The sequence below is a fragment of the Cervus elaphus genome, chromosome 1, assembly GCF_910594005.1.
Source record: "Cervus elaphus chromosome 1, mCerEla1.1, whole genome shotgun sequence".
Classification (NCBI taxonomy): Eukaryota; Metazoa; Chordata; class Mammalia; order Artiodactyla; family Cervidae; genus Cervus; species Cervus elaphus.
In genome coordinates this window covers 91,961,270-91,971,618 of record NC_057815.1, presented here as the reverse complement: position 1 = coordinate 91,971,618, position 10,349 = coordinate 91,961,270, and the positions used below count along the sequence as shown (strand labels likewise).

General features: G+C 38.5%; 2 protein-coding genes across 2 annotated transcripts; both read left to right on the top strand.

The window, feature by feature from the left end:
* Positions 1 to 1,907: 1,907 nt before the first annotated feature.
* LOC122700050 (putative olfactory receptor 5AK3) lies at positions 1,908 to 2,837 on the top strand. Its single transcript, XM_043912595.1, has one exon. It carries the CDS (start codon positions 1,908 to 1,910, stop codon positions 2,835 to 2,837), a length of 930 nt encoding a protein of 309 aa, XP_043768530.1.
* Positions 2,838 to 6,136: 3,299 nt separating this feature from the next.
* Positions 6,137 to 10,100, top strand: LOC122699786 (exportin-T-like). The gene is given in 3 exon segments (XM_043912176.1): positions 6,137 to 6,969; positions 6,971 to 9,446; positions 9,449 to 10,100. Coding segments are annotated over 3 exon segments (2,889 nt in total). The 5' UTR covers positions 6,137 to 6,597; the 3' UTR covers positions 9,490 to 10,100.
* Positions 10,101 to 10,349: the final 249 nt, after the last annotated feature.

The following is a 10,349-nucleotide window of genomic DNA, read 5'->3' as shown; positions in this document are numbered from 1 at the left end:
GTTTCCTACAACATACTTGGGTCTATTATCTATAAACTTTTAATAAAAGTCAAATCACATAATGGTTTTAAAATATTTAAATATTTTGTGCATACACACAGAGTGAGACACACAGTGACTACTATTACTCTATCCTCTCTGCCTGCTTCCTTTTTAAAAAATAAATACTGACAAAACACTAATAATATTTATCAAATTATATATATGATATAAAATGTGCAGTGCCACAAACACCATATGCCAGCAACCTAAAATGAAAAAAGTTCTATTATTGCATTTTACTATCCTGGGGAAATGAACCGGGAAATTAAGTTTACTTTTCAAATGAACAAGCATAAGGCAAATAAATGAAGACTTGTTATTTTAAATTTAAGAATTTCTGTTTTCTAAAGGATACCATAAGCAAAATTAATAGACGATAAAATGTGAGAAAAATTTTCAGACAAAAACTGATGAGATATTCAAATATTAGATAAACAAAGAACACATAAAATCAATCAATAGAAGTATTTATCAATAATATAAATAGGCAATTTACAAAACAACAGAACCCCCAAAATCTAAGAAGAATAATAGACAAAAATCACATTTTTTTAATTAAAGGGGACAAATGAATAAAAATGAGTCAACACTTTGTACCTATTTTCCTGGCAGAAAAACATTAGGAAAAATAACAAATTTTCACTAGGAAATAAGGACATGGGAATCCCCATGCATGAGTAGTATGACTGTACACTGGGACATCCATTACAGAAAGTGATCTGAAAAACCTTGACCAAGTTAAATACGAATATACCTCCAGATGAAAAATTTCTTCTCTAGGAATACACCCTACAGAAATTTCACTCTGGGTTATTTGGAGTGGAGACACATTGTAGGCAGTGTGCTGTCCATCACCAGGAAAGCACAGAGGGATGGATGGACACCACGGAGCAGCGCTACTCGCTGTGTGGTCCACCGACCAGCACCCGCCCTTGGACTCTCTGTTTCTAGTCTGTGATGGGGCAACTACAGAAAGTGAGATTGGCCACTTAAACTATCACAAAATGTTCACAATGCTGAGAACGTCTCGTTGTTTTTTACAAAAGTAAAGGATCACAACAGATTGGAAATTTTATAAATAAATAAATCCTTTGCAAGCCATAAATACTGTAATAAACACTTCCATAAGGAACTCTACAATTTCACTGAGACCATCATAGCAGAGAGGAGCTGCAAAGGAAAGGAAAAGGATAACGTGAAAAAATATGAAGATGACTGTAAACAAGATCTTATAGAATTCTATGTATATGTGAAGATTTCAAATACAAAAATACAGTGTTTAGTAATGAAACCAATTAGAATTTCTAATTAAAGTATGCATGTGTGCTTGCATGCTCAGTTGCTTCAGTCACATCTGACTCTTTGTGACCCATGGACTGTCCCACCAAGCTCCTCTGTCCATGGCATTCTCTAGACAATACTGGAGTGGGTTGCTATGCCCTCCTCCATGGGAGTTGAACCCATGTCTCCTGTGTCTCCTGCATTGCAGGCGGATTCTTTACCCACTGAGCAAGCTGGGAAGCCCAATTAAAGTATAGGGAGCATAAAAGAAAGAATAATTAGAGTATTTCTTTATGTATATCTCATTTGTTCCTGGATTGATATGAAATACCCATCACTCTGCACTCTGAGAATACAGATGCTGTTTGGTCCACAACAACATCCCCAAACTAAAATATCTCAGTCAAATATCAAGGTTCAACCTTTAAACATCTAAGTCAATTATGTCATGGAAATTATTCTCTGACCCTACTGTGAAGTTATATATTGTACTATTTCCAGTTCTAGAATTTAAGAATCACAATAGTCAGCTTTCTCTGCTCTTTCTTTGCAACTTTTCAGCCATTATTTCATCATTACAAGCCATGGGACAAAACAATGGTACTGAAGTAACTGAATTCGTTCTCCTGGGATTCGCTGGTCAACATAAGTCTTGGCATGTCTTTTTCACAGTATTTCTAGTGATCTACATGGCCACGCTAGTGGGTAACATAGGCATGATCCTCCTCATCAAGACTGACTCTTCCCTTCACACCCCCATGTATGTTTTCCTCCAAAACTTGGCTTTTGTTGATCTCTGTTATGCCACTGCTATCACTCCCAAGATGTTGCATAATTTGATGAGCACCAAAAATTCCATCTCATTCTTCGGATGTATGGTGCAATTACTAGTCTATGGTACCTTTGTAACAAGTGATTGCTACATCCTGGCAGCTATGGCAGTGGACCGTTATGTGGCCATCTGTAACCCACTTCGCTATGGAACTGTCATGTCCCAGAGAGTCTGCAGTCAACTCTTAACTGGTTCATACTTCATGGGCTTCTTGAATGCTTCTGTCAATGTAAGTTTTACTTTCTCACTGAAGTTTTGCAAATCCAATAAAATTAACCACTTTTTCTGTGATGAACCCCCAATTCTGGCCCTCTCATGCTCTGATATTTACTTCAGCATCATGGTACTAGCAGCCTTTGTGGGTTTTAACTCGACATTCACTATACTGGTCATCATCTTTTCCTACATGTTTATCTTGTCTGCCATCCTGAAGATCTCTTCTGCTGCAGGGAGGAAGAAAGCCTTCTCCACCTGTGCCTCCCACCTGACAGCTGTCACCATTTTCTATGGAACACTCTCTTATATGTACCTGCACCGTGGTACCATAGAGTCTCAAGAGCAAGAAAAAATGGCTTCCATTTTTTATGGGGTTGTGATTCCCATGTTAAACCCTCTCATCTACAGTCTGAGAAACCAAGATGTAAGAGAAGCCCTAAAAGGGGTTGGAAAGAAGTGTTTCTAGACTGAACATCAATTACTAACTCAATATGATTCAACAAGCAGGGAGCAATTGTCTTATTTCTCAACAGCAGAAGGTGTGGCAAATATTTGTGAGTTCCAAGAGAAGTGAAAGTCACTCAGTCATGCTGAATCTTTGTGATCCCATGGACTATACAGTCCACAGAATTCTCCAGGCTAGAATACTCGAGTGGGTAGCCATTCCTTCCTCCAGGGGATCTTCCCAACCCAGGGATCGAACCCAGGTCTCCCACATTGCAGGTGGTTTCTTTACCATCTGAGACCACCAGGGAAGCCCAAGAATATTGGAGTAGGTAGTCTGTCCCTTCTCCAGCAGATCTTCCCAACCCAGGGATCGAACCCAGGTCTCCCACATTGCAGGTGGGCTCTTTACCAGCTGAGCTACCAGGGAAGCCTGTGAGTTCCAAAGGCATTCTTTAATTATATCAATAGATCTGAAAGTTAATGAAAACATCTTAAGTCATTAAATAATTTTCTAATTCATGTGTTTCTCAAAAAGAAAGTGTCTGAAAAGGTCTTTGATACTCTTTTTGAACATTTGATGAGCCCTTTTTTCAAATACCTGTCCTTAAAAAAGAACAAGAAAATGAAGTATATAAAATTTTTTAAATATCCTCTACATGTATAATATAAAAAGTCTCAGGACAAAAATCTTTTTTGGTGTCTGGTACTATTACTCTTGCTGTGAGTCTATAGCTAAGCTATTTTAATTTTATAAAGAATAATTGAAAGTGCCATTTTTGGAGGAAACATGCAGAAAGGAAATGGGGGAAAAAAAACCACTTCCATGAATCTGCATGAATATGCAGACATTACGGAGCAGTACCTCTCTTTTCTGTATATGTTCTCTAACCAACTAGGAAACTGACACAGGAGTCAGGCAAATGCAGATCATATCAGTTCATTTTGGTAAGATTGTATTTTAAATATAACATGAATCTCCAGCAATACCATCTTGCACATGTATAACATGCAGTGCATAATTTGGTGCTACAGAATAGACTCATTTACCCAAAAGCGAGGCCTTGAGGTTGGAGGAGTAAAGGTTGAACAGAAGTTATACCTGAGCTTGAACTTGAGGGGAAAAAAAAAAGAATTAATTACACACCCATCCTGTTGACAAGCATGTTTAAAAAAAAAAAAGACTGAGATCACTTATTATACTTCTTTCAATCTCATTAGTCAGTTAAACCATAGGATGTTGTAATTGAGAGGAGTTCATTGCCTTCTTCAACATTTCCAGAAGTCCCAAATCGTGGACTGAATGATGAGCATAGAAGCAAAGAGATATGGATCCAACTGTTACACAAACAGTATCAAAAGAAACCAGATGATGCCAGCCCATGCAACAGTGTGCATTTTTCTGCACTCTCGGAGAGAAAGCCTAAAATTATGAAACTCTGATATTGCTTAAGGTTGCTGGTGAGCTGCTCATATTTGCTTTGCAGAGAGAAACCTTATCTTCACCTGAACTGTAAACAAACCTCTGCAGAAAAGAAAGGAAAGATGTTTATATTTACCACCCTGAATCATCTCTGAAGACAGAGGCAATTCTAGTTTTACTATTTTGATAAGTCTTCTTATACAAACATTCTTTAATGTAATATCTTTAAATACCTTGCATAGAGAACTTTGTGTAGATATATTCATGAAAAAATCTGTATATTAAATAATATCACCTTAATATATACAAACTGAAAGATCACAAAATGCATGGATTAAAAATGCACAATGGTACTGTAATAGTAAATGTTAAATTTACCTCTCCCAGTTCATGAAAGATCAAGTTGAGAAAAAAAAATTAAATAAAGTTACAGAAAAATTACTTGATATCATTAATGAGAGTAAATACATACAGAAACTCTATATTGTGGAAGCCTACCAATCAAACACACCTAAAATCAAAATTTAGGTTTATTTTGCTTTTGTAGCTCACTCTACAGAAGCTGTAGACATCTCAATAAGTGGGAATGGGCTTTTTATAGAATACATGCTTTGCTGAATGAATCCAAGTATGAATTGAGTAAGCAGGTACTCTCTCTAGATTTAGTTACTGGCAAAAAGAAGATCAGCAACTGGGCATCTCAGTAATTATTGCTCAAGAGGTGCAAAGAATAAAGTAGGAAAAGTTATAGTGAGAAAGTAGCAGATACTTACAGATTTCTTAGTCTTTTTACAGTTTCCTTGTAGACTGGGGGAGTCCAGTTAGAAAAACTGTTTCTTCTTGGTGTTTTGTGGTTATTTAATACCGTGTTAGACACATCACAGTCTGATTTATTGGAAGAACTGATTTTCCCCTTCAAAATAACTTGAAATCAGACAAATATCTTTCTTTGTGCCTTCTTTTTCTTTCTCTCTTTCTTTCCTTCCTCTTTCCCTCCCTTTCTTCTTTCTTTCCTTTTTTTTTTTTTTTCTTTATTCTTTCCTATGTCCTATTTATATGTCCTGGAAGAATTACAGAAATACAATGAACTCCAAAAATGAGAAATAGTGTAGAAATATTCTCTGATCTAAAGAAGTATATCTAGAATTTAACTTTAAAGCTTGAAGTTAAAAACACCTAAAATTCTACCACTTAAAACTGAAATTCTCATTTAAACAACCCTTTGGTTGATTAAAACAAAATTGACAAATACATATAAAATAATATTTTACAAATCATTACATTACAAACTATAAGGGGTATTCAAATAAAATTTTATAACTTTATAAATACTTGAGTTAATAAATAGGAAATAATGATAAATTAAGTAAGTATACATTTCAAGGCATCAGAAAATAATATTAAAGAAAGGAGAAGAGAGTAGCAATTATTTTTAATTGATGTTGAAAACCCCATAGATGACAGAAATAATAAATGAAAGAACTCATTCTCCAAGGAGAAGGAAATGGTAACCCACTCCAGTACTCTTGCTTGGAGAATCCCAGTGATGGGGGAACCTGGTGGGCTGCCATCTATAGGGTTGCACAGGGTTGGACATGACTGAAGCAACTTAGCAGCAGCAGCAGAATTCTCCAAAGCTAAAAATAACAATAAAGTGGATAAGTAATTTGCCAGCTTATCAATAAAAATGATACTGGGGAACAAAGAAAATTTAAAATAAGAGAAGAACACTGAGATCAATAATATCCAAATGTATTTGAGAACCTAATGGAATTAGATTTTTTTTTTTTTTTTACTAAGAGAATGTTGATTGCCAAAAAAGGACACAGAGAGGAGATTAAAGAACAATTAACATAGAAGAAAGTCGTGATACTGGAGTCGTAGGCTCCCGGTCCGGGCCCTCGGGCCGTCGTCAGCCCTCTCCATGAGGCTGCTGGCTTTGGTCCGCGCGACACCGACGCGGGGAGCGCGCTTCGCGCTGACTCAGCGGCGACGGCCGTGGCGGCGTTAGCCAGCCCTCACGCTCTTATCCTTCCTGGGGCGCCAACCCCGCCCGCCAGCTTGCTAGCTTGCCTGCCCGGCGCCACGCAAGAGAAGGCGCCAGGAGACGCAGAGCGGCGAGAGGCGCGCGGCCCCGGCCAGCTCCGTCTCCAGCGTTAGCGCCGCGGCCGTGGCGGAGGACGACGAGGACGAGGGCCGCTCTTCTCGCTCCCTGCTTGCGGCGCGGCTCCACTGACCGGCCCTCGGGAGTGCAGGCGGGCAGGCAGGATGGAGTGATAGGGAAGATGTTTGTGGATTCTTCTGTGGGATTAGAGGGCACGCCTATTGTAATCAGAAAACTCCAAGTATAGCAGCAGGAATGGATGAACAGGCTCTCTTAGGTCTAAATCCAAATGCTGATTCAGACTTCAGACAAAGGGCCCTGGCCTATTTTGAACAGTTAAAGATTTCCCCAGATGCCTGGCAGGTGTGTGCAGAAGCTCTGGCTCAGAGGACATACAGTGATGATCATATTAAGTTTTTCTGCTTCCAAGTACTGGAACATCAAGTTAAATACAAATATTCAGAACTAACCACTGTTCAACAACAACTAATTAGAGAGACGCTCGTATCTTGGCTTCAAGCTCAGATGCTGAATCCCCAACCAGAGAAGACCTTCATACGAAATAAAGCTGCCCAAGTCTTCGCCTTGCTTTTTGTTACAGAATATCTCACTAAATTGCCCAAATTTTTTTTTTTTTGACATTCTCTCAGTAGTGGACCTAAATCCAAGGGGAGTAGATCTGTACCTCCGAATTCTCATGGCTATTGATTCAGAGTTGGTGGATCGTGATGTGGTTCACACCTCAGAGGAGGCTCGTAGGAATACTCTCATAAAGGATACCATGAGGGAACAGTGCATTCCAAACTTGGTGGAATCATGGTACCAAATCCTACAAAATTATCAGTATACCAATTCAGAAGTGACATGCCAGTGCCTTGAAGTAGTTGGGGCTTATGTCTCTTGGATAGACTTATCCCTTATAGCCAATGATAGGTTTATAAATATGCTGCTAGGTCATATGTCAATAGAAGTTCTACGGGAAGAAGCATGTGATTGTTTATTTGAAATTGTAAATAAAGGAATGGATCCTGTTGATAAAATGAAACTGGTAGAATCTTTGTGTCAAGTGTTACAGTCTGCTGGGTTTTTCAGCATTGACCGGGAAGAAGATGTTGACTTCCTGGCCAGATTTTCTAAACTGGTCAATGGAATGGGACAGTCATTGATAGTTAGCTGGACTAAATTAATTAAAAATGGAGATATCAAAAATGCTCAGGAGGCACTGCAAGCTATTGAAACAAAGGTGGCGCTGATGTTGCAGCTCCTAATTCATGAGGATGATGACATCTCTTCTAACATTATTGGATTTTGTTACGATTATCTTCATATTTTGAAACAGCTTACAGTGCTTTCAGATCAACAAAAAGCTAATGTAGAGGCAATCATGTTGGCTGTTATGAAAAAATTAACTTACGATGAAGAATATAACTTTGAAAATGAGGGTGAAGATGAAGCCATGTTTGTAGAATATAGAAAACAACTGAAGTTATTGTTGGACAGGCTGGCTCAAGTTTCACCAGAGTTACTGCTGGCTTCTGTTCGCAGAGTGTTCAGTTCTACACTGCAGAACTGGCAGACTACACGGTTTATGGAAGTTGAAGTGGCAATAAGATTGCTGTATATGTTGGCAGAAGCTCTTCCAGTATCTCATGGTGCTCACTTCTCAGGTGATGTTTCAAAAGCTAGTGCTTTGCAGGATATGATGCGCACTCTGGTGACATCAGGAGTTAGTTCCTATCAGCACACATCTGTGACATTGGAGTTCTTCGAAACGGTTGTTAGATACGAAAAGTTTTTCACAGTTGAACCTCAGCACATTCCATGTGTACTAATGGCTTTCTTAGATCACAGGGGTCTGCAGCACTCTAGTGCTAAAGTCCGGAGCAGAACCGCTTACCTATTCTCCAGATTTGTTAAATCTCTCAATAAACAAATGAATCCTTTCATTGAGGATATTCTGAATAGAATACAAGATTTATTAGAGCTTTCTCCACCTGAGAATGGTTACCAGTCCTTGTTGAGCAGCGACGATCAATTATTTATCTATGAGACAGCTGGAGTGCTAATTGTTAATAGTGAGTATCCAGCAGAGCGGAAGCAGGCATTAATGAGGAATCTGTTGACTCCACTCATGGAGAAGTTTAAAATTCTGTTAGAAAAATTGATGCTGGCACAGGACGAAGAAAGGCAGGCATCTCTAGCAGACTGTCTCAACCATGCTGTTGGATTTGCTAGTCGAACCAGCAAAGCTTTCAGCAACAAGCAGACCGTGAAGCAGTGTGGCTGCTCGGAAGTTTACCTGGACTGTTTACAGACGTTCCTGCCAGCTCTCAGCTGTCCCTTACAAAAGGATGTTCTCAGAAGTGGAGTCCGCACTTTCCTTCATCGCATGATTATTTGCCTGGAGGAAGAAGTCCTTCCCTTCATTCCATCCGCTTCAGAACACATGCTCAAAGACTGTGAAGCAAAAGACCTCCAGGAATTCATCCCTCTCATCAACCAGATCACAGCCAAATTTAAGATACAGGTATCCCCATTTTTACAACAGATGTTCATGCCTCTTCTTCATGCAATTTTTGAAGTTTTGCTCCGACCAGCAGAAGAAAATGACCAATCTGCTGCTTTAGAGAAGCAGATGTTGCGGAGGAGTTACTTTGCTTTCCTGCAAACAGTCACAGGCAGTGGAATGAGTGAAGTCATAGCAAATCAAGGTGCAGAGAGTGTAGAACGAGTGCTGGTTACTGTTATTCAAGGAGCAGTTGAATATCCAGGTCCCATTGCTCAGAAAACATGTTTTATTATCCTTTCCAAGTTGGTAGAACTCTGGGGAGGTAAAGATGGACCAGTGGGATTTGCTGATTTTGTTTATAAGCACATTGTCCCCGCATGTTTCCTAGCACCTTTAAAACAAACCTTTGACCTGGCAGATGCACAAACAGTATTGGCTTTATCTGAGTGTGCGGTGACACTGAAAACAATTCATCTCAAACGGGGCCCAGAATGTGTTCAGTATCTTCAACAGGAATACCTGCCTTCCTTGCAAGTAGCTCCAGAGATAATTCAGGAGTTTTGTCAAGCCCTTCAGCAGCCTGATGCTAAAGTTTTTAAAACTACTTAAAGGTGTTCTTCCAGAGAGCAAAGCCCTGAGGACTAGATCTCCCCGTGCCTACTTCATGATCAGGAATTCCAGTTAATAATTTATAAAGAAACAATTTTTTGTGTGCCGTTCACACTGGTCTTTTTAACATAGCTTTGAGCTTATTGCAGTGTATGTATTGGGATTTTTTTCTGTAAAATGGGTGTAATTTTCCCTAAATTACAGGTATGTAACAACATAGAGAAGTTGCATGCCGATTAAATCGTTCTATATAAAAATGCTGTTGTAAGATACAGCAGAGTTATCCTAGTACCTTTTTTTTTAACTTGAAACTTTTAAGTCCTTTAAAAAGACCATAGCAGGAAAGCAGTGTACTTCTTTTTCATTACTGAATATAAAATGTTTGAAAATTTAAATTTTTGTTTTATGTGTGCAGACTCATAAACTGTTTTCATTTATGTGTGCAGACTCATAAAAAAGTGGGGGGAATAAAATCAAAATTAACTTTTTTGTAGATAGCTATTACATTTCCTTAAACTGTTTCAATGCCAATGTGTATTCTACAAAACAGAATGGTTTCATAAATTAACTGATTGAAGAGTAGGTGCTGGTGTTATACATTTTTTATTAAAAAAAGCAAATAAATTTTACGTAGTGAAATGTATCAAAAAAAAAAAAGAAGAAGAAAGTTGTGATACTGCAGCCTTCCCCTAATAAAAGCACCATGTCCATTTGGAAAGAAAAAAAAAAAAAAAAACACCTAGAATGATCAAAAAAAAATTTCTAATGAAGACCAAAGTTGCAGGGCTTTAGCTGCCTATTATCACGTCTAATTTAAAGACATGGTAAACAAATCTTGCAATAATATAAGGAATATATATTGACCAGTGTGAAAGGTTGTTGCTGAACC

Excerpts from the sequence above, each read along its gene's own strand:
- LOC122700050 (XM_043912595.1), top strand. The coding sequence starts at position 1,908 with ATGGGACAAAACAATGGTACTGAAGTAACTGAATTCGTTCTCCTGGGA.